The sequence below is a fragment of the Palaemon carinicauda genome, chromosome 21, assembly GCF_036898095.1.
Source record: "Palaemon carinicauda isolate YSFRI2023 chromosome 21, ASM3689809v2, whole genome shotgun sequence".
NCBI classification, from domain to species: Eukaryota; Metazoa; Arthropoda; class Malacostraca; order Decapoda; family Palaemonidae; genus Palaemon; species Palaemon carinicauda.
Genome location: NC_090745.1, coordinates 81,600,362 through 81,624,848, shown reverse-complemented (window position 1 = coordinate 81,624,848; position 24,487 = coordinate 81,600,362). Strand labels below are relative to the sequence as shown.

The 24,487-nt window shown below is 51.5% G+C and overlaps 1 protein-coding gene across 1 annotated transcript in view; it reads right to left on the bottom strand.

Annotated features, from left to right (window-relative positions):
• LOC137615014 (tafazzin-like) overlaps positions 1–24,487 on the bottom strand; it is a 117,181-nt gene that overhangs the window by 76,772 nt on the left and 15,922 nt on the right. Inside the window, exon 3 of the mRNA XM_068344648.1 lies at positions 7,997–8,125. Coding sequence (XP_068200749.1) covers positions 7,997–8,125 — 129 coding nt within the window. The remainder of the gene's footprint in view (positions 1–7,996; positions 8,126–24,487) is intronic.

The following is a 24,487-nucleotide window of genomic DNA, read 5'->3' as shown; positions in this document are numbered from 1 at the left end:
ACACCAACCACAGAAGACTCCCCACTTCGTCTGGTAGACCCCTGCGGATGACCTTCGCAGGTGTCGAGACATCCTCTCCGCAACTTGTTGCGAAAAGCATCTCTCTGTGAGGAGATGCTGGATAGTCTCCAGGCGTGAAGCCAAAGAGAAGCTATGGCTTTGTGGAAGATGTTGCAGTGTGGTTGCTTGAGTAGCTCGTGTCGTGGGGGGAGTTCTCTCGGGAGTTCCGTCAGGAGCTGCAGAAGGTCCGGGAACCACTCTGCATGATGCTATAGCGGAGCTATCAAGGTCATCGACAGGTTGACCGATAGTCTGGTCTTGTTGAGCACCCTTCTCATCAGACAGAACGGTGGGAAGGCGTACACGTCAATGTTGTCCCACCGTTGTTGGAAGGCATCTTGCCAGAGTACCTTGGGGTCAAGGACTGGGGAGCAGTACAGCGGCAGCTTGAAATTCAAGGCTGTCGCGAACAAGTCCACTGTCGGGGAACCCCACAAAGTCAGGACTTTGTTGGCTACTAGAAGATCCAAAGACCACTCGGTACTCACTATCTGCGAGGCTCTGCTCAGACTGTCGGCGAGCACATTCCTTTTGCCCGGAATGAAGCGAGCTGATAGTGGTATCGAGCGGACTTCGACCCATCTCAGAATCTCTATTGCAAGATGGGATAGCTGTTGTGAAAAGGTACCTTCCTGCTTGTTGATATAAGCCACTACTGTGGTGTTGTCGCTAATCACCACCATAGAGTGACACGCCAGGGTCTGTTGGAACTGTTGAAGGGCCAGATATACGGCCTTCATCTCTAGCAGATTGATGTGGAGGTACTTTTCTGATTCTGACCAACGGCCTGAGATCCTGTGGTTCAGAACGTGGGCGCCCCACCCTTCTTTTGACGCGTCCGAGAACAGCATCAAATCCGGGGGGAGGACGAGAAGATCCACTCCCTTTCGAAGGTTTCCATCGGTCAACCACCACTGCAGGTCCGTCCATTCCGCAGGCCCTATGGGGACCAGAAAGTCCGGGGAATCGTGGCCTTGACTCCACTGAGACTTGAGCCGCCATTGTAGGGATCTCATCCTGAGGCGGCCGTTTGGAACTAGACGGGCCAGGGAGGACAGGTGACCTAGAAGACGGAACCAAGATTGGGCTGGAAGCTCTTCCCGTCTGAGGAAAGGTTCTGCGACCCTCCTCAGCCTTGCTATCCTGTCGTCTGATGGAAAGGCTTTGTGGAGATTGGTGTCCAATATCATGCCTAGATATACCAGTCGTTTAGATGGAAGCAGAGAAGACTTCTCGAGATATACCATGATCCCTAGATCTTGGCAAAGTCCCAGAAGCTTGTCTCGGTATCGAAGAAGGGTCGACTCCGAGTCTGCCAGGATCAGCCAGTCGCCCAGATAGCGAAGTAGATGGATGCCGATCCTGTGTGCCCACGAAGATATCAGGGTGAACACTCTGGTGAACACCTGCGGTGCTGTGGAGAGACCGAAACACAGCACCTTGAACTGGTAGATCTTGTTGTCTAGGCTGAATCTCAAGTACTTCCTGGAAGACGGATGGATTAGGATCTGGAAGTACGGGTCCTTTAGATCCAGTGTGCACATAAAGTCTTACGGTCTCACTGCAAATCTGACCGTCTCTGCTGTCTCCATGCTGAACGGAGTTTGTTTGACAAACTTGTTCAGGGCTGAGAGGTCGATGACGGGTCTCCAGCCTCCAGACGCCTTCTTTACAAGAAAGAGTTGACTGAAGAAGCCTGGGGACCCGTCGACGACCTCTTGGAGAGCATCCTTCTTGAGCATGGTCTCGACTTCTGCCCGAAGGGCTAGCCCCTTTGCCGATCCCATGGCATAGGAGCTCAACGACACTGGATTCGCTGTCAGGGGAGGAAGAGATGTCGTGAACGGGACGCGATATCCTTGGCTGATCACAGAGATCGTCCAGGAATCAGCCCCGAGTTGCTGCCACCTGAACGCGCAACTCTGCAAGCATCCCCCCACTGGTGGACACGAAGGGGGATTGCCAATCCTATCGTTTGCGGCCTCGGCCGCTCCCTCTACGATTCTTGCCTCCCCTGGAGGACTTCCCACCCTTCCTGTCCTTGATGGGAAAGGGCTGCTGTTTGGACACTTTTGCCTTTGCTGCCGGAGCCGGTTTCGATGTCCTAGACTGACAAAGCTGTTGTTGTTGAGGTGCTGGAGGCTTGTAGGGTCTGGATGTAAGAGCCCTTTGGAGGAGAGAATCGTGATTCGACTTCCTCCACCTCTCAACTGTCCGTTCCACATCCTTGGGCTCAAACAAGCTCTTTCCAATGATGGAAGAGTGTCTGAGCTTGCAGACATCCACGGCTGGGACCTTCGCATGGAACCTCTCGGTCACCGCATCACGACGCTTCAAGATCGAGTTTGCCCACAAGTTCGAAACTTGGTGAGCCAGAAACTCCATGGTGCGTGTGCCCGAGAGGAGAAAAGTCTCCATGGCCTTCCTGGTGCTCTCCTTGGACAAGTCCCCGGATTGCAACAGGATGCCCAGAGACCCCAGCCAGACATCCAGCCACGAAGTGGCCTGCATGGCACACTTTGCGACCTTCTCCTGGCTCAAGATCTCTGTAGCCGAGAATGTCACCTGCCGGGCGGAGAGTTTCTCGAGAGAAATTCCCCTGGAGAGCTCTTCCACAGAATGGTGAAGAGGAAGAGCTAAACAAGACTCCCCCCATGATCTCGAAGTACCTCCTTTTCTGCACGCGAGGAGGTGGGAGGAGTTTGTTGCCGGCAGGGGAACGGCTGGAGAAGGCGCATTCGGAGAGCTGGCTCTCAACCTTGTCTCTGGCGCTCTTAACCCCCTGGGACCAGGGCAAAGCCGCACTGGCCTTCGGAGGTTTTTGAGTGCCGTAGACTTGGTCCAGAAATGCATCCTTGCCTTCGCGAGGGGCGGTCTCCGGGTCCTCGAACCTGTTGAGTTGCCTCATCAGACTCAGGACCTGCCAGAAGGCATGCTCCGACTCGTGCAGCTCTCCTCCTTTTGGACTGGCAGCAAAGCCTCCTGTCCCCAGCTGCTCTACTTGGGGGTACACCCGGACGTTCTCCTGGGGTCTTGCTGGCTCTGGTCGAATCCGAGATGAAGACTTAGGGACAGTCTTCGAGTCCTTGGGCTCCCTCCTAGGAGAGATACATGACTCCAGTAAAGAAGTCTGAGGGCTCCTCGCTGCTCCCACACGAGACGATTTTCCTACTCGAGGTGGGATCCTCCCATTGGTGCCGTGGGAGAATGTCCCACCTCGCTGGACTCTCCTGAGGATGGAAAGGCTTCATCCACAAGGGAAGGAGAAACCGTCTGAGAGAGGGAAGGGGCCTTCCTGACGGATTTCTTGGGAGCCAGTTTGACCCTAGGAGAAGTTACCACGAAGTCCACTCCTCTCCTTCTCTTCAGCGGGGACGAGGCTGCCGTTGGTTTGAGGCCTAGATCAGCGAGGGCCGGCTTAACAGCCTGGACGACCGCTTTGTTCAGAGACCCGAACCAAGGCTGACGGCTGACAGACTCGGTGTCAACGGCTCCCGCTGGAGGGAAGGGGATCTGGCGATCCTTAGGAGTGGATACCACAGGGCCTGCCTGAAAAGAAGAAGGGTGTTGCCTAGACCTCTCTGAAGAATCTTCCTCCTCCTGCAAGAGCGCTGCTCTGCGCTCACGCGGTGGAGATCGCGACGACGATGATCTGGAAGTAAGCGCCGCTCCTGAGGACTCGCAAGGTTGCCCGTGCTGCGAAACCCGGCGGGAATCGCGGTCGAGGCAAAGGGGCGCGTGTGCGCGCGGGCGAGAGAGTGCATGGGCGAGTGGGCGCGCGGGTGATTGGGTGCGTGGGCGCGCAGGTGAAGGTGCGCGTGGGCGCGCAGGTGAAGGTGCGCGTGGGCGCTTAGGTGGCGGCCGGGAGAACGACGGCGTGCAGGGGAGCGATGGCGCGTTGGCGAGCAATGGCGCGTAGGCCGAGAAGGCGAACGGCTGCGCACAAGCAAGTTAGCGCGTGGGCGCACAGGAGACCTTCGGCGCTCCGATGTGAGGGTGCGCGAGCGCGTTGGAGAGCGCTTGCCCGCAGGCGAAGGATCGCACGGGCACGCAGGAGATCGCTGGCGCGTTGGAGATCGCTGGCGCGTTGGAGATCACTGACGCGTAGTGGCGTGGTCGGGAGCTATCAGTTGGGCTGCAGGACCAGAAGGTGAAGTGGCGCGTAGGGGCGAATGCTCGCAGGATTGCACCGGAGACTTCTCGTGGGCGTGTGGGCGCGCAGAGGCTCGACCAGGTCTAGAAGAGCGCACAGGAGAGTGCGCGCGACGGCGCGCAGGCAAAGGCTGGCGCGTGGGCGGGGTCTAAGGGCGCGTAGGAGATCGACGGCGAGGGGGCAAAGGAACAGCTTCCTTGCCTGCACCCAGATCCGGAGATCGTGGGCGCGCGGGCGAACGTTGGCGCGCATGGCGCGCAGATGTGTGCTGGCAAGCAGGTGATCGTGGGCGCTCAGGGCGCGCAGCAGGAACGGGGCGCGCAGATGTGCGCTGGTGAGCAGGAGAGAGCTGGCGCACAGGAGATCAATGACGAGCAGGGGAGCGCTGACGCGTAGGAGAGCGCTGGCGCGCAGGCGAGCACTGGCAGGCAGGAGATCTACGGCGAGAAGATGTGGGGCGTCAAGAGTCTGAAGGGTCCACAGCAGGAGAGCGCTTGCGCACTAAAGCACGCAGGTAACACCTGGCGCTTAAGGGACTTAGTCTCAGTGGGAGACAAGTCCTTATGCCCCGAAAGGACCGGTGCCCATTGGAAAACGGGGTGCGTAGGCGCCCACAGCGCATCTGCGTCCGCAAACAGAGAAGGAAGGCTAGCAGGTCTGGCAGGCGTGGGACATTGCGAACGATCAGCTGAGAGATCTAGCGATGCGGCTGTAACGGTATGCTCATGTCGAGGAGACTCCTCTGCGGGGGACGTCGAAGGCGAAGAACCAAAGAGGTGCCTCCTAACCCCCTTGTAAGGGGAAGGAAGGCCTCGACAGCGAAGAGGAGGGCGAGCCTTACGGCGAAGACGACCTCGAGGGGCAGCAACACCATCGTCGGTTCTCCGAAGAGGAGTCTCCGTCAGTGAACTCCCCCGGGGGGGAAGAATCACCCGCAGGAGAGACCGTTGGACCCAGCTCCTCCCTCGAAGGATGTTCGGAAGGGGGAACTGAGCCTTCAGCAACATCCGCAACAACAACAGGGGTTTGGCCCGACCCGTCGGAAGCCTCTGCCACAACAACGTCGACAATAGACAGAGGATCTACCTCTGCTATTACTGGCGACTGTTTGACAGCTGCACCCAACTGGATCAGGTCAAACAGGGCTTCCCTGGAGGGCGAGCCCTTAAGCCCCAAGGAAGCCCAAAGCTGCAAAAGATCATTGTTAGACACAGAATCATCAACATCAAAATCCTCCCCCGGAGTTGGAGGAGGAGGAGCTGCCTCGCTATGGAAGGCAACTCCCTCTCCCGAACCCTGAGGTTGGTCAACAACAGAAAGGCCTACGCTACCACTCGACGGCCCCTCGCGAGAGACCGATCGAGTGGGAGCTTCGGAGGAGGTTCGGGCAACGGAAGAAGTCTTTGGAACCTTCCTTCTTCAAGGCACCCCTTGAAGGAGAAAGGTCACGCTTAGACTTCTTCTTACGTGGCCGGGAAAACCTCTCCCACTGGGAGGTAGACCACTCCCTGCACTCACTACAAGTTTTATTCCTTTCACACCGTTGACCTCGGCAGTATGGACATAAGGAGTGAGGGTCGGTCTCGACCGCCGACATGAACGTTCCACAAGGGCGGTCGGGAAGTCCAGGGCACTTCCGCATGATGGATGGAGGCCAACTTCCAAGCACACAAGCTGTAAGAAAAAGCAAACAAATTAAGGCTGTCAAAAATGCAAGGGTGAGACAGACAGGTCTGATCATCACCCGAGCCAAAAGTAAAGTGAATCAGTTCACTGGTGTGTGAGGGGGGAGGGGTAGCTAGCTACCCCTCCCCTACTAGCTACCCCTCCCCTACCCCCTCGCTAACTAGTGAGAGGGTAGTTAACCCTCGTTAAAAATCTAATGGCTCGTCATTTCAGCTACGCCGAAAGTAATACCCCATGTAAATAGCGTGGTTTGTATTTTGGTTACGGAACAACTAACTGTTATACCTTTCATACCAATAATTAAAAGCCACTCTAAAATCTTTAAAACTATAGGATTATTGAAATTAAAAACTTCTAAAGCATGTAGGACACTTCTTGCTGATCGTGAGCGTACTCAAGGGTTGTGTAGAGACTCCGTTGGAAGGAGAATATCTCACAACTGGAGGCGAACCTCCAAACAACACTCTGTTTCCCTTCAACAAGCTCTATCTCAAACTGAAGGTTAACATAAAGTGTTGCTTGAGAAAAAGCCAAGGCTTGTTTCTGAGTTTTCCCCAAAGGGATTGCATGAATGGGAATCTTGCCGGACCAATCTCCCGAAGTAGAAACCGAACAGGTGTTCGTCTTCAAGAAGAAGAGCTTTGAAATCGTGATAGCCTACGGTCCCGTGATCGTTACGATCTCTGTGGCGATCATTGATCATCAATTATGACGCCCTGACGAGTGTCTAACATCGGATTGTCGCGAACAACACCCTGACCAACTAGGAAAACGAGGTGATGAGCTCATCATTGGATTGTCGCAAACGACATCCTGACCAACCAGGAAGACAAGGTGATGAGTCTCGCCCCTACAATCATTGATCAGAATAAATTCAGATCTCATTATGAGTCTTGCCCCTGCGATCATTAAGGAGAAAATAATCCGTCCATCTGGCGATTGGCGAGCAACCTGTGGGTTGACAATCGTTCGTAGTCTTGGAATCTTCAACAGGGAAATCAGCAGGAGACGAAAAGACTCGTTGTCAGCAGGAAGCGAAAAAACTCGTCGTCAGCAGGAGGCGAAAGACTCGTCGTCAGCAGGAGTCAATAGTAAGATGAACGGGAGGCAGACCTCTTAAACAGCTAAGACGTCAGCCACAGCTACAGCCACTAACTTTGCACCCCAATGTTGTCTATAAGCGCTAAAGAAGACACAAAGAGAGAATTAAAAATTCTTTCCCTCCTGGGGAAAAAAACCCAACCTGCGGACGGGAGAGGTTACCCATAAGAGAAGTTGTCAGTGCAGAGGATTCCTTCCAATAAATTCACAGAGACAAACCTTGACATCTGAAAACTGCCACATTATTTTGTGAAGCATCAGGTTAAAAACACAGTCACATCTGTAAATAAAAAGAATGAGCGTAAAGCAATAATGATAAACGGCTAAGCCTTAAAGGGAGAGAGCGGGGACGTCCGCTCTCTACCAGAAAAAAGTAAGTGATGTAGCTCACAGCTGTGAGAGTATATATGGGTGGCTGGGTAACCTCCACCTTGCATTTTATACCTAATGGCTGCCTTCCAGCTCCACCGACAGTGTATCCACATAAAGAACGAAAAGTTTGTTAGTATGGGAACAACTGTGTATCTTACCTGTACAACAGGACACTACACATCTCAGCTAACTCAGTTTTCATAATATCAAAGTCTCCCAAAAGAACATACAACAATTATAAAAAACCAAAGAGCACAATGCACAGTACACCATTTGTAATAACAGTTGAAACAGCAGCAGCTTGACGAGTCAAACAGGTGGGTGGAACTCCTAACTCGCCTACCATTTTGAAGGCCATTCTAATGCACATATGAAGTCATATCCTATGTAAAGGACGGAGGTTTCTATTCATGTAGGAACAGGAATAGATTCTTTAAAACTGGTGGCATGCGCACAATATAGCAGTACAGTATTCCTAAATTAGTAGAACAAAATATTGGAAGAATGTGGCACTACCCCACCAACTCTGTAGACAAAGGACACTATGTGAACAAAATCCTTGTTTTATGTTATCAGGAAATTGCATTATTAGTTATCTAATTTCAATTTGATTTTTATACTCACCCCACAATCCAGGATCATCTAGGCATGAGTAATGATTACTGACGGTGACCAGTGGAACACCTGCCGGCCGATTTGCAACAAGATCTATCAACTGCTGTAAGTTGTGACTATGTACCGTGTTACAACAATCTGGGAAAATAGGTAACTTCACTTGATACTGGTGTTTTAAAAATATTTTTGTCATTTTTGAAAATTGGACTAAGCACAAAAATTTCAAACATGGATAATGTCAGTCCAGATTTCATAATAAATTTAACTTAGCAGTGGGTAAAATTCTTACTTCCATCAGGACTATTCTGGATTTGGAAACATCAAAATATATTTTAAAATAATTTTCATTTTTCCTAGCTTTACAAACTTGAGTCCCTTAATAGGGGTACAATTTAAGAAAAGCTGGGATCTTGGTTGTTAAAAATTATAACGAGGTGTTGGTTACTGCCAGGTGACAGGGAAAACGCACCCCACGTAGCACACTGGTAAGCCACTTTGACCTTCACTTACAATTTTTGGGGTGGGTGAGACAGGAAGTGTCACTTAAAAGACTCAAGTTTATATAGTTAGGAAAAATACAAATTACTTAAAATAATTTGCAATTTGTTCCTACAAGGATACAAGCCTTCGTCCTTTAATAGGAGACTTATCCATTGGTGGGAGGAAATCACTATAACTAAACTGACTGGTTTAAATTCCCAGGATGTTAAACACTCGGACCTTGGGAGGAGCAGGATACCAATTCACCTCCTATGACCTGAATTCTAGGTGATAGGCCAAGTTCCTGTCATAAGACAGACAGCCATGACGATATCTATATCCCAAAGTGATACGATGGTTTTGATGTAAAGCTAAAATAAAGATATGGACATACATTATATCCATCCTTCCCCATATCGGATGAATGGGGGAAAAACTTATTCTAACTTAAAAATAGAATAGTCAATTGGTATGGTAGCTAACTGGCATCAATCAACATAATGGTTTGACCGCTGCACCCCATGCAAGGCAAAAGAAAAGAGGAATAAAGGCCAGACATTCTTATTCTCATCTGTACACTACACAACTTGCTCAGCGCTACTGCAGGTCCTAAGAAAAACGTATCAGAGGAATTGTGGGTACATTCCCTCAGTAAAGGTTGTCTGGCTTTCTCAGACTCCTGCCTGAGATTTGCCCAACTGACAGGTTCTTCCTAAAGGCTAGTGTTTCTCTCACTCCAACTTCACATGCATGAACAGGCTTTTCCAGTTCCCCGTCTGCTTGGGTTTGCACCTTCCTTATTGCCACACAAAGCCAGAAGGAGATCTTGTTACTAAGGATCTTTTTACACACCCATGAAGATGAACAGGTTTTAGAGCTGAGGTTTGAAGAGTTGAATCTGCTTCCGGTAGCATCTTGGTGACCTCACATTGCAAAGAAGTAAATCATCTAGATTGTTGGTTGCTTCCCTGAGTGAGGAGATGGAGAAGGTCTCAAACCTGTTGTTTAAGTGAAGGGACCAAACCTTGTGGGACGTCAAAAAGACGATCAATAGAGGGTTTTCCTCCTCTTATATGTGCTCTGGTGCCTTTCGCAATACATTGATCTGTTTGATGATTATCAGTACTTTCAGGAATACTGATTTGATCTCCAGGTTTTCTGCCCTCACTGGGGCAGGACCTGAGTTGGGTGCCAAGACTGTCAATTGTATCCACCGCCTCCGCACCCCTCAGGAGGGGAGGGGAGTCAACTCATTTTGAAAGACGTTAATTGAGGTTCTCATTGCTTTCAGTTTAGTCCCAAAACTTAACCTGGACGATATTCTGATGATTTTGCTCCATTTGTTAGAGATTTATTTATTGCTCCCCTGAGGTGCCCTTCCCCTCTTTCCTCAGTGGTTGCGCTGTAATGCATTTGCAGGGAGGGGAATGGGGTGATGGAAAACTGTTAAATGCGACCCTCTGAAGAGCAAACACTTACCTTTCCGTTCCTTCTTGTCCTCTTGATGGTGCGACTTCCTTGAAGTTGAAGTCTGGTACTGCCTGTTGATGACGTCTGGTCTGCGCTAGCAGAGGAGAAGCCTGCTTGCGCGATGGAGAGTGCTGGCGAGCTGGTGAGTGCTGACGCACAAGAGAGCGCTGCAGAACACTGACGTTCCTGAGAGCGCTTGCGTGCAGGAGAGCTGTAACGCACTGGAGAGCTGGAGAGCGCTGGCGAGCCGTAGAGCGATGGCATGCAAGAGAGTGCTGACGTGCTGGTGAGTGCTGTCGTGTTGGAGGGCACTGGTGAGCCTTGGCGTGCTGGCGAGTGCTGGTGAGCTGGCAAATACTGATGCGCTGGAGAGTGTGGACGAGCTAGCGAATGCTGGCATGCTGGAGAACGCTGGAGGGCGCTGACGTGCTGGAGAGCGATGGGGTGCTGGCGAGCGCTGACATGCTGGAGAGCGCTAGCGTGATGGTGAGCATTGGTGCGCTGGTGAGCGCTGGCGCACAGCTGGAGCACGATCTGGAAGATGTTTAGATGGCGCGCAAATGCGCTGACGGGCAGGAGAGCGTTGCGCAGGGACCTGGGGCACTGACAAAAGACACTTTGACGACGAACGAGCGCGAGCAGGATGACGCGCAGGTGAGTGATGCATGGTCACACGGCAAGCAGGCAGGCACAGAACTGGAGGAATCAGGAACGGAGACAGCAAGGCAGGAGGACGGCGAGAAGCAGATCGGTGCATAAGAACACCTGGATCACGGATGTGCCGTTTAGGAGGACAAACATCCATCGTAAGGGATAGCACGCGATCCACAGGAGAGCCCAAGGCCGAAGTTCAAGGACTAGCGACGGTATCATCATAAGGACGGACGAGGAGGCTCGTCTGCGAAGGAAGGATGCATTGATGAAGCTGAAGAGCCAAAGAGGCGCCTTTTCACCAATGGTGAAGACGCATATCTAATGCAAAAGGGAGGGCGAGCTGGCAAACACTGATGCGCTGGAGAGTGTGGACGAGCTGGCGAGCGCTGGCATGCTAGAGAACGCTGGTGCGCTGGAGGGCGCTGACGTGTTGGAGAGCGATGGGGCGCTGACATGCTGGTGAGCGCTAGCGTGTTGGTGAGCATTGGTGCACTGGTGAGCGCTGGCGCACAGCTGGACCACGATCTGGAAGATGTTTAGATGGTGCGCAAATGCGCTGACGGGCAGGAGAGCGTTGCGCAGGGACCTGGGGCACTGACAAAAGACACTTTGACGACGAACGAGCACGAGCAGGATGACGCGCAGGTGAGTGACGCGTGGTCACACGGCAAGCAGGCAGGCACAGAACTGGAGGAGTCAGGAACGGAGACGACAAGGCAGGAGGACGGCGAGAAGCAGATCGGCGCATAAGAAGACCTGGATCACGGATGTGCTATTTAGGAGGACAAACATCCATCATAGGGGATAGCGTGCGATCCACAGGAGAGTCCAAGGCCGAAGTTCAATGACTAGCGACGGTATCGTCATAAGGACGGACGAGGAGAATTTTCTGCGGAAGAAGAATGCGTTGATGAAGCTGAAGAGCCAAAGAGGCGCCTTTTCACTGATGGTGAAGACGCATATCTAATGCAAAAGGGAGGGCGAGCTGGCAAACACTGATGCGTTGGAGAGTGGGGACGAGCTGGCGAGCGCTGGCATGCTAGAGAACGCTGGTGCGCTGGAGGGCGCTGATGTGCTGGAGAGCGATGGGGTGCTGGCGAGCGCGGACATGCTAGTGAGCGCTAGCGTGTTGGTGAGCATTGGTGCGCTGGCGCACAGCTGGAGCACGATCTGGAAGATGTTTAGATGGCGCGCAAATGCGCTGACGGGCAGGAGAGCATTGCGCAGGGACCTGGGGCACTGGCTGAAGACACTTTGACGACGAACGAGCGCGAACAGGATGACGCGCAGGTGAGTGATGCGTGGTCACACGGCAAGCAGGCAGGCACAGAACTGGAGGAGTCAAGAACGGAGACAGCAAGGCAGGAGGACGGCGAGAAGCAGATCGGTGCGTAAGAACACCTGGATCACGGATGTGCCGTTTAGGAGGACAAACATCCATCGTAGGGGATAGCACGCGATCCACAGGAGAGTCCAAGGCCGAAGTTCAAGGACTAGCGACGGTATCATCAAAAGGACGGACAAGGAGGCTCGTCTGCGAAGGAAGGATGCGTTGATGAAGCTGAAGAGCCAAAGAGGCGCCTTTTCACCGATGGTGAAGACGCATATCTAATGCAAAAGGGAGGGCAAGCTGGCAAACACTGATGCGCTGGAGAGTGTGGACGAGCTGGTGAGCGCTGGCATGCTAGAGAACGCTGGTGCGCTGGAGGGCGCTGAAGTGCTGGCGAGCGCTGACATGCTGGTGAGCGCTACCGTGTTGGTGAGCATTGGTGCGCTGGTGAGCGCTGGCGCACAGCTGGAGCACGATCTTGAAGATGTTTAGATGGCGCGCAAATGCGCTGACGGGCCGGAGAGCGTTGCGCAGGGACCTGGGGCACTGACAAAAGACACTTTGACGACGAACGAGCACGAGCAGGAGGCCGCGCAGGTGAGTGACGCGTGGTCACACGGCAAGCAGGCAGGTACAGAACTGGAGGAGTCAGGAACGGAGAAGGCAAGCCAGGAGGACGGCGAGAAGCAGATCGGCGCATAAGAAGACCTGGATCACAGATGTGCCATTTAGGAGGACAAACATCCATCATAGAGGATAGCGCGCGATCCACAGGAGAGTCCAAGGCCGAAGTTCAAAGACTAGCGACGGTATCGTCATAAGGACGGACGAGGAGAATCTTCTGCGGAAGAAGGATGCGTTGATGAAGCTGAAGAGCCAAAGAGGCGCCTTTTCACCGATGGTGAAGACGCACACCTAATGCAAAAGGGAGGGCGAGCTGGCAAACACTGATACGCTAGAGAGTGTGGACGAGCTGGCGAGTGCTGGCATGCTAGAGAACGCTGGTGCGCTGGAGGGCGCTGACATCACCCTCAGGGGCAGGATCATCAACGGCCTCGTCTTCGGTTGAGGGATCGAAACCTTCAAAGTCTCGTTCTGCTACAACAGCTGGCCACAGTTTCTTCCATGAGGAGTTCAAGGTGCAACGTGAAACCTCATTCCAAGCTGTGTCAATCATCTTCAGGCATTGAACGATGTCAAAATGCCCCCTCCAAAATTCACGGAGGGTGGGTTGAGTGCTTTCAGTCACTTCGAAGAATTTTCTGAACAGATGCTTCGTGTAAAGCTTCCTGAAGTTGGCAATCACTTGCTGGTCTATATGCTGGAGGAGAGGGGTGGTGTTTGGTGGCAGATAGAGAACCTTAATGAAGGAGAAGTCAGGATGAATGATGTCCTCGAGGCCAGGAGGGTGAGCAGGGGCATTGTCCAGCACCAGGAGACATTTCAGAGTAAGATCGTTCTCTTCTAAATAGTTCTTGACAGCAGGACTGAAGCAGACGTTTATCCACTCAATAAATATGGTCCTCATGACCCAGGCCTTAGCATTAGACTTTCAAAATACCGAGAGCCTCTCCTTCGTGATATTATGTGCCTTGAAGGCACGAGGATTTTCTGAGTGGTATACCAGTAGGGGCTTAATTTCTAAGTCCCCACTGGCATTTGCACAAAATGTGAGCGTTAGTCTGTCCTTCATTGGTTTATGGCCAGGAAGTTTCCTTTCTTCAGCTGTGATATATGTACGGCAGGGCATTTTCTTCCAGAAAAGGCCAGTTTCATCACAGTTAAGAACTTGCTGAGGAATGTAGCCTTCTCTGGAAATTACGTTCTCAAACTTCTTGAGGAATTCTTCTGCTGCTTTCTTGTCAGAACTGGCCGCCTCTACATGCCTGATGACTGAGTGAATACCAGTCCTCTTCCTAAACCGATCAAACCACCCATGAGAAGCCTTAAAGTCTTGGGGGGCTTGCTGCGACGTTCCTTCGCCTTCGCCGTCTCTCTGGGCTTCCACAAGATCAGCAAAGATGGCGCTCGCCTTGTGCGAAATTACCGATTGCGTGAGTGTATCACCAGCGATTTCCTTCTCTTTAATCCACAGAAGAAGGAGTCTCTCCATCTCATCGTTGATTGAGGTCCTTCCACTGGCAAGGACAGTCATGCCTTTAGAAGACTTACTTGCTTTAATGGCTTCCTTATTCTTAATAATTGTACCAATCGTAGATTGGTTACGGCCGTACATATTAGCGGTATTAGTGAGGGTATCGATGCGCATGCCTTCTTCATATTTCTTTATGATCTCCAGCTTCGTTTCCATAATTATCATCTTCTTACTTCTGCCTTTAACATCACTAGCAATCTTGGGACCCATGGCTAACGAATTAAAGTTATAATTAAGCACTAAAATGCACAAAAAATAACAATATCGCAAGCACTCACACGAGATCAAGTCTTTACGAAACGCACACGAGATTCTGAACTGAGCGCGCGTATGACAAAGAGAGAGAGAGGCAGCATCTCTCTCAAGCATTGTGGGAGGATTTTCGGCCAATAGCGTATCGGCATCTTAGTGACGCCGTGACGCCGACCAATAGCAGACCAGCTTCTTAGTGACGTATGCAGTGACGTATGAGCGTGGTGGTAGGCTACTGACTTGCACAGTCGTACGCGTAGAAACCGCCAAATTTGAGTTTCGGAATTCGATGCCGTAAGGTGGGGAAAATGTAACGATGGGACGAAAAAAAATCGTATTCCAAACCGTAACGTGAAAAAAACGTAAGCTGAGGACGCCGTATGCCGGGGGTCTAATGTATTTGCTAAGCTACAACCCTAGTTGGAAAAGCAAGATGCAGCAACATTAATGGAATTTCACTTAAGAGTTTAAAATAGGAACAGGGGAAACTAAGTCGGCAGCAACAGCTGGAAAGTCTGGAGGGGGCAGAGGAGTTGGATGGTACCACATGAGACACCTCTGACTCAATAACGTCGACAAGGGTCAGATGATCTATCTCTGACAGCAAAGATGATTGCTTAAATGAAGCACCCATGCGGATGAACTGTAGCAAAGGTTCCTTGGAGGGCGGACCCGTAACCCCCAAGGAAAACCAAATCTGTAAAACGACAAATTCGTTGGAAATTTGTATTTTTCCTAACTATACAAACCTTAGCTATTTAATATGGGTTATTACTTTCGGCGTAGCTGAAATGACGAGCCATTAGAATTTTAGCGAGGGTTTACTACCCCACCGCTAGTTAGCGGGGGGTAGGGAGGGTAGCTTGCTACTCCCCCCCCCCCCCCCCCCCCTTCACACACACCTGTGCTTGAGCTCACTTTGCTTAGAGGTAGGACTTCAAGGGGGATAGGGCTGGCGGGCAAGTTTGATTAAATGGCTAAGGTTTGTATAGTTAGGGAAAATACAAATTACCTACGAATTTGTCATTTTTCCATAACTGACATACAAACCACACTATTTACCATGGGTGACTCACCCGTTAGGAAGGGTGGAAAGTCCCAGCCAGTACTGGCTTTTGGCTTTGCCCGGGGACTCAGTATCTGAGTGTGTCAGCACTCAACAATAAGGAGTCTCTGCACCTCGCTAGAACCTTGCTACGCAAGGGCTGCGGCCTACGTAAGCTGTGTGTGAAGGTATGAAGTGTGACTCGTCCTAGGAAGTTGACCTGTAGTTCTTTAGACGGAAACTTTAGGCTAGGACTCTCTCAATACCACCTCGTCAGGGTATGGAGACGTGACAGTCTTAGCTTAATACTAGGAACACAAGGAAACATAGTTTACCAGCAGTGGTTCGAGGTCAGCTGTGCAGAGAACCCAGGATGCTGCTTTTCCCAAGAGAGGGGAGGATGAAGAAAAGAATAAGGGCCAAACATACCTTTTCATTCATGCAGACTAAGACCGGGTAACAATGCCCTCAACCTTCTGCTACTTGTCCATTAAGGAGCCTGAGGTTTAAACCGGCTGTTGTGCAGCCACCACAGGGCCGATAGAGAAAGTATCGAGCCTCCTGTGAGTCACGTCTTGCAGGTAGTGGGCTGTGAAGGTCGTCTGACGCATCCACACCCCAGCTTCTAGCACCTGCGTCACTGAAAAGTTTTTCTTGAAGGCCAGGGACGTAGCTACGCCCCTGACGTCATGTGCTATAGGGCGACGTGACGGAGGAGGGTCTGGATTCAGGGACAGATGGATCACCCTACGAATCCATGCCGAGATGGTATTCTTGGTAACCCTCCTCTTAGTCCTCCCAGTGCTCACAAACAATGCCTGCACCTGGGAACGAACTGCAACCGTTCTTTTGAGATATAGCCTCAGACTCCTTACTGGACACAGTAGGAGATGGTCTGGGTCATCTGAAACAGAACGAAGACTCGAAATCTGGAAGGAGTCGAACCGAGGGTCCGGCACTCCCGGATTCTGAGTCTTAGCAATAAACTCAGGGACGAATCTGAAGGTTACCTCCCCTCATTCCCTTGAAAGGACGATGTCATAAGAGAGACCATGAAGTTCATTGACTCGCTTGGCCGAGGCCAAAGCTAGTAGGAACACCGTCTTCCAAGTTAGGTGGCGATCTGAAGCCTGGTGTAATGGTTCGTAGGGAGGACTCTTAAGAGACCTGAGAACTCGAACCACGTTCCATGGAGGAGGTCTCACTTCCGACTGAGGGCAGGTAAGTTCATAACTTCGTATGAGTAGGGAAAGTTCCAGCGAGGAAGAAATGTCCATTCCTTTCAGCCTGAAGGCTAGACTTAAGGCTGAGCAATAGCCTTTCACCGCCGAGACTGAAAGGCGCATTTCTTCCCGCAAATACACGAAGAACCCCGCTATTGCTGGAATAGTGGCATCAAGTGGAGAGATACCCCTTCCACGACACCAACCACAGAAGACTCCCCACTTTGCCTGGTAGACAGATGCGGATGACCTTCACAGGTGTCCAGACATCCTGACCGCAACTTGTTGCGAAAATCCTCTCCCGGCATGAAGTCGTAGCGAAGCTACGGCTTTATGGAAGATGTTGGCGTGTGGTTGTTTGAGTAGCTCGTGTCGTGGAGGGAGTTCTCTCGGAAGTTCCGTTAGGAGTTGCAAAAGGTCCAGAAACCATTCCGCGTGATGCCATAGCGGAGCTATAAGGGTCATCGAAAGATTGACCGATATCCTGGTCTTGTTGAGCACCCTCCTCATCAGAAAGAATGGGGGAAAGGCGTATACGTCCATGTTGTCCCACAGTTGTTGGAAGGCATCTTGCCAGAGCGCCTTGGGATCCGGGACTGGGGAGCAGTACAGAGGAAGCTTGAAGTTCAGCGCTGTAGCAAACAGATCCACAGTCAGGGAACCCCACAAAGTCAGGACTTTGTTGGCTACTAGATGATCCAAAGACCACTCGGTACTCACAATCTGAGACGCTCTGCTCAGACTGTCGGCGAGCACATTCCTCTTGCCTGGAATGAAGCAAGCCGATAGTGGAATCGAGTGGGCTTCGGTCCATCTCAGTATCTCTACTGCGAGATGGGATAGCTGCTTTGAAAAGGTACCTCCTTGCTTGTTGATGTAAGCCACTACCGTGGTGTTGTCGCTCATCACCACCACAGAGTGACCCGCCAGGTAATGTTGGAACTGTTGAAGGGCCAGGAATACGGCCTTCATTTCTAGCAGATTTATATGGAGGCACTTTTCTGATTCTGACCACAGGCCTGAGGTCCTGTGGTGCAGGACGTGGGGCCCCCACCCTTTCTTTGAGGCGTCCGAAAACAGCATCAAATCCGGGGGGAGGACGAGAAGATCCACTCCTCTTCGTAGGTTCTCGTCTGTCACCCACCACTGAAGGTCCGTCAGTTCCGCAGGACCCATAGGGATCATGACGTCCGGGGAATCGTAACCCTGATTCCACCGAGACTTGAGTCCCCATAGGAGGGATCTCATCCTGAGGCGACCGTTGCGAACTAGACGAGCCAAGGATGAGAGGTGACCGAGGAGACGTAACCACGATTGGGCTGGAAGATCTTCTCGTCTGAGGAAAGGACTTGCGACCCTCCTCAGCCTTGCTATCCTGTCATCTGATGGGAAGACTTTGTGGAGATTGGTGTCTATGATCATGCCTAGATATACCAGTCTTTGAGTAGGAAGCAGAGAGGACTTCTCGAGATTTACCATGATCCCCAGATCTTGGCAAAGTCCCAGAAGTTTGTCTCGGTGTCAAAGAAGGGATGACTCCGAGTCTGCTAGGATCTGCCAGTCGTCCAAAAAACGGAGGAGACGGATGCCGATCCTGTGTGCCCACGACGATATTAGGGTGAACACTCTGGTGAAAACCTGTGGTGCTGTGGAGAGACCGAAACACAGCACCTTGAACTGGTACACCTTGTTGTCTAGGCTGTGGAGAGACCGAAACACAGCACCTTGAACTGGTACACCTTGTTGTCTAGGCTGAATCTTAAGTACTTCCTTGAAGATGGATGGACTGGCATCTGGAAGTACGCGTCCTTCAGGTCCAGTGTACACATGAAGTCTTGTGGTCTCACTGCAATCTGACCATGTCTGCGTCTCCATGCTGAACGGAGTTTGCTTGACAAACCTGTTCAGAGCTGAGAGGTCGATGACTGGTCTCAAGCCTCCAGACGCCTTCTTTACAAGAAAGAGTCGACTGAAGAAGCCTGGGGACCCGTCGACGACCTCTTGGAGAGCGCCCTTCTTTAACATGGTCTCGACTTCTGCCAGAAGGGCTTGCCCCCTTGTCGATCCCATGGCAAGGGAGCTCAACAACACTGGATCCGCTGTCAGGGGAGGTAGAGATGTTGTGAACGGGACGCGATATCCCTGACTGATTACGGAAATCGTCCAGGAATCGGCCCCGAGTTGCTGCCACCTGTTTGCGCAACTTTGTAGGCATCCCCCCACTGGTGGACATGCAGGGGGACTGCCAATCAAAGCGTTTGCGGCCTCGGCCACTCCCTCTAGGATTCTTTCCTCCCCTGGACGACTTTTTGCCTTTCTTGTCCTTGACAGGAAAGGGCTTCCACACCGTTGTCTTCGCTGTAGCTGGCGGTTTCGTGGTCTTGGTAGGACATCGTTGCTGGGTTGCTGGAGGTTTATAGGGCTTCGATGTTAAAGCTCTATGTAGGAGAGAGTCCTGGTTGGACTTCCTCCACCTCTCAGCCGCCTGCTCCACGTCCTTAGGCTCGAACAAATTCTTCCCCAAGATGGAAGAATGTCTGAGCCTGCTGATCTCGGTACTGGGGACCTTTTGGTGGAATCTCTCATACACCGCATCTCGACGTTTCAAGATGGTATTAGCCCACAAGTTCGAGACTTGCTGGGCTAGAAACTCGATGGTACGAGTGCCTGAGAGTAAAAAGGTCTCCATGGCCTTCCTGGTACTCTCTTTGGACAAGTCCTCAGATCGTAACAGGATGCCCAGAGACTCTAGCCAGATGGTCAGCCACGAAGTTGCCTGCATGGCACACTTCGCCACCTTCCCCTGGCTAAGGATCTCCGTAGCCGAGAACAATACTTGCCGGTTGGAGAGTCTCTCTAGAGGGACTCCCCTGGTAAGCTCTTCCAAAGAGTGGTGTAAGGGAAGAGATAAACAAGTCTCCTCCATGATGTCAAAGTACCTCCTCTGATGGGCACGAGGAGGCGGGAGGAGTTTGTTACCGGCGCTGGATCGGCTGGAGGAGGCAAGCTCGGAGAGCTGGCCTTCGACCTTGTCTCTGGCACTCTTAACCCCTTGAGACCAGGGAAGGCCGCGCTGGCCTTTGAGGGTTTTTGAGTACCAAAGACTCGGTCCAAGACCGTGTCCTTGCCCTCACGAGGGGGAATCTCTGGATCCGCGAACCCATTGAGATTCCTCATAAGGGTCAGAACCTGCCAGAACACATGCTCTGATTCCTGTAGCTCTCCTCCTGAAGGGCTAGCAGCGAAGTCTCCTATCCCCAAAGGCTCTTCTTGGGGGAACTCGTGGACATTCTCCGAGGGCTTGGCTGGCTCTGGTCTAATCATTGAGGATGACTTCGGTAAAGTCTTGGAGTCCTTCGACTCCCTCCTGGGAAGGATGCATGACTCCAACAGTGATGGTGAGAGGCTCTTCTCCACCCCTACCCGAGAAGACTTCCCTGCGCGAGGTGGGGTTTACCTCATTGGTGCGATGGGGGAACGCCTCACTTCGCGTGACTTCCTTGCGGACGGGAAACCTTCGTCCGAAGGGAAAGGAGTGAAAGTCTGGGGGGTGAGGAGGCTTTCCTCAAAGACTTCCGAGGAGTCAGCTTCGCCCTTGGAGAAGTCACCACGTCAGATACTCCTCTCTTCCTCTTCAGGAGAGTCGAAGCTGCCACTGATTTGTGGCCCAGCTCAGAGAGAACAGGCTTAAAAGCCTGCATGACCGCTCTGACTAAGGATCCAAACCAGGGCTGCTGACTGACAGCTGCGCTGTCAGACAATCCCTCTGGAGGGAAGGGGATCGTTCGATCCCTAGGAGGAGTTACCAAAGGAGGGTCTGCCTGAAAAGGAGAAAAGTCCCTGGACCTATCTGGAATCCTCCCTCCCTCCGGCGAACGCACTGTTCTGCGCTTGGGGGGGGGGACGCTGTGGAAAAAATTAATAATAGTTGGGAAAAATACAAACCATTTCCACATATAACAAGCTTGGGTTATATATGTTTTAAAGTAACTCTCATTATCAATTCCCTTTTGTCATAATGTCTGATATTCTACCTCAGTACTGTACTAAAATGATTTTCCAAATATAACATTTTATTCACTGTAAAGATTTCAATAGTTTTTTTTAATAGGTTTAAATGTTTTGCAAGCATAATGTATATGTTTAAGGGGTATGTATATATTTTTGTTTGATCCTACCAACTGTCTTTACAACATTTTTTTTTGCAGCACGCCCTACTCTCTGTAGGGTTTGAATGTGTAACCAGAGTTTGAGTAAATAGAAGTACTGTACTTTACAAGAATAGGTTCCTTCATCAAGAAAAGAAAAAAGAACAGATACGGCAGACATTTATGTTGACAGAAGTTCCCAATTGTAAGGGAAATTTACTCGAGACCACTGTATGTACAGTATATAGGAACAGAGTATCTGTCTAGTGCTGCTCATAACCATTATGAATGTGGTTGATGGCCTGTTACCAGTGTGTAGTGGTGGGTGTGTCTGCTCTGTATTCATTTTTCACTGCCTGTGAACTGTAAGTACCATCATGTGTTTGACTGAATAACACCACAACCAAGGTATTATAAGGCCATTGGCGATTTCTCGTGTTGTTGACAAAATTTTTGAGACATTGTTATTGTGGGCCTGCAGAGACCTGCACGGCATCGTATGCGGCCTTACCGTTTAGAGTACAGTATGATAATTTTAAGTGACTTTGCAGTTTAGTGGTGACCTGGATATTAAAAGGACAGTAGTGATTCAGGGGAAGGTAATGTAGTTCAGTAGTCTCACAGATTTATATATTTCTTATTGGTGGTTGGTTTGAGATGGCTTTGTAAACGTGAGTGACCAGTATGTAAATAATTATTTTCTTTTTCTTCAAAATTGGTTTATCTAGTTAAACTGTGGCTGAAGCTTGATGTAAAGGGATGCTAATTTTGCCTTTAATATGACAAATTCGAAGATAATTTGTATTTTTCCTAACCATACAAACCTTAGCTATTTACAGAGGGTTTACCTTTTAGCGCAGCTGAAATGACGAGCCAATAGTTTTAACGAGGGTTAATTACCCCCGCGCTAGTTAGCGGGGGGTGGGGAAGGGTAGCTTGCTACCCCTCCCCCCTCCACACACCGGTGACTTGCTTCACTTCACTTAGAGGTAGGACTTGACTTGGGGGTCAGGGATGGCGGGCACATATGTGTAAATAGCTAAGGTTTGTATGGTTAGGAAAAATACAAATTATCTTCGAATTTGTCATTTGTTCCGTAACCGAAATACAAACCATGCTATTCACAGAGGGTGACTTACCCCTTAGGAAGGGTGGAAAGTCCCCAGCCTTACTGACTTCGGCTTGCCCGGGGGCTCGATCCCTCAGTGAGCAGTACTAGAGAGAGGGAGCCCCTGTACCTCACAAGTTCCTAGCATCGCTAGGAACGAGTGGCCTACATAAGCAGTGTGAGGAGGAGAGTGTGACTCGTCCTATGAAGTTGACCTTGAGACCTTCAGATAGGAATTCTAGGATAGGACGTTCCCCATACCACCTCGTCAGGGTATGGGAGACGCAACAGTATTAAGCTTAATACTAGGAGCACAAAGAAGCATGGGTTACCTGCAGAGGTCGAGGTCAGCTATGCGAGGACCAGGATGCTGCTTCCCCAAGAGAGGGGAGAATGAAGAAAGAAGTAAGGGTCAGACATACTCTTTCATTCACGCAGACTAAGACCGGGTAACAACGCCCTCAACCTACTGCTACTTGTCCAAAAAGGAGCCTGAGGTTAGACCAGCTGTTGTGCAGCCACCATAGGGCCGATAGAAAACGTATCGAGGCTCCTGTGAGTCACGTCTTGCAGGTAGTGGGCTGTGAAGGTCGTTTGACGCTTCCAAACCCCAACTTGAAGTACCTGCGTCACAGAGAAGTTTTTCTTGAAGGCCAGGGATGTAGCAATACCCCTGACATCGTGGGCCCGAGGGCGACGTGACGGAGGAGGGTCAGGATTCAGGGCATGGTGGATAACCCTTCGAATCCAAGCTGAGATGGTGTTCCTGGTGACCCTCCTCTTTGTCCTGCCTGTGCTCACAAACAAAGCTCGCACATGAGGACGGACTGCAGCCGTTCTCTTCAAGTAGTGCCTCAGACACCTCACTGGACATAGTAGCAGCTGGTCTGGGTCGTTTGTTACAGAACGGAGACTCGCGATCCTGAAAGAGTCGAACCGAGGATCCGGCACTCCAGGATTCTGAGTCTTGGCCACAAACTCAGGGACGAACCTGAACGTTATCTCCCCCCATCCCCTTGAATGGGTGATGTCGTACGAAAGACCATGAAGTTCACTAACTCGCTTGGCCGAAGCCAAGGCGAGTAGGAAAGCCGTCTTCCAAGACAGGTGGCGATCGGAGGCCTGGCGTAATGGCTCGAAGGGAGGTCTCTTAAGAGACCTGAGGACTCGAACCACGTTCAAAGGAGGGGGTCTCACTTTCGACTGGGGGCAGGTAAGCTCATAGCTACGTATGAGTAAAGAGAGTTCTAGCGATGAAGAAATATCCACGCCCTTCAATCTGAAGGCCAAGCTTAAGGCTGAGCGATAGCCTTTCACTGCCGAGACAGAAAGGCGCATTTCTTCTCGCAGATACACGAGGAAGTCCGCTATTGCTGGAATAGTGGCATCGAGTGGAGAGATACCCCTTCCACGACACCAACCACAAAAGACTCTCCACTTTGCTTGGTAGACTCCCTCAGAGGACCTTCGCAGGTGCCGAGACATTCTCTCCGCAACCTGTTGCGAAAAGCCTCTCTCCGCGAGGAGACGCTGGATAGTCTCCAGGCGTGAAGCCGAAGCGAGGCTACGGCCCTGTGAGGGACGCCGGAGTGGGGTTGTCTGAGAAGCTCGTGTCGTGGAGGAAGCTCCCTTGGGAGTTCCGTCAGGAGTTGCAGAAGGTCCGGAAACCATTCTGCATGATGCCATAGCGGAGCTACCAGAGTCATGGAACAGTTGACCGATAGTCTGGTCCTGTTGAGCACCCTTCTCATCAGACAGAACGGTGGGAAGGCGTACACGTCGATGATGTCCCACCGTTGCTGGAAAGCATCTTGCCAGAGTGCCTTGGGGTCCGGGACTGGTGAGCAGTACAGGGGCAGCTTGAAGTTCAAGGCTGTCGCGAACAAGTCCACAGTCGGGGAACCCCACAAAGTCAGGACTTTGTTGGCTATCTGAGGATCCAAAGACCACTCGGTACTCACTATCTGCGAAGCCCTGCTCAGACTGTCGGCGAGCACATTCCTCTTGCCAGGAATGAAGCGAGCTGGTAGTGTTATCGAGTGGGTTTCGGTCCACCTCAGAGTCTCTACTGCAAGATGGGATAGCTGTTGCGAAAAAGTGCCTCCCTGCTTGATGATATAAGCCACTATCGTGGTGTTGTCGCTCATCACCACCACGGAGTGACCCGCCAGGGACCATTGGAACTGCTGAAGAGCCAGAAAGACGGCCTTCAATTCTAGCAGGTTGATGTGTAGGCACTTTTCTGATTCTGACCAAAGGCCTGAGGCCCTCTGGTTCAGAACGTGCGCCCCCCACCCTTCCTTTGACGCGTCCGAAAACAGAGTCAATTCCGGGGGGAGGACGAGCAGACTCACTCCCTTCCGCAGGTTCTCGTCGGCCAGCCACCACCGCAAGTCCGTCTGTTCCAGAGACCCCATTGGGATCCAAATGTCCGGGGAATCGGATCCTTGATTCCACCGGGACTTGAGCCGCCATTGAAGGGATCTCATCCTGAGGCGGCTGTTTGGAACCAGACGGGCCAGGGAGGATAGGTGGCCTAAGAGACGCAACCACGATTGGGCGGGGAGTTCTTTCCGCCTGAGGAAGGGTTCCGCCACCCTCCTCAGCCTTGCTATCCGGTCGTCTGATGGAAAGG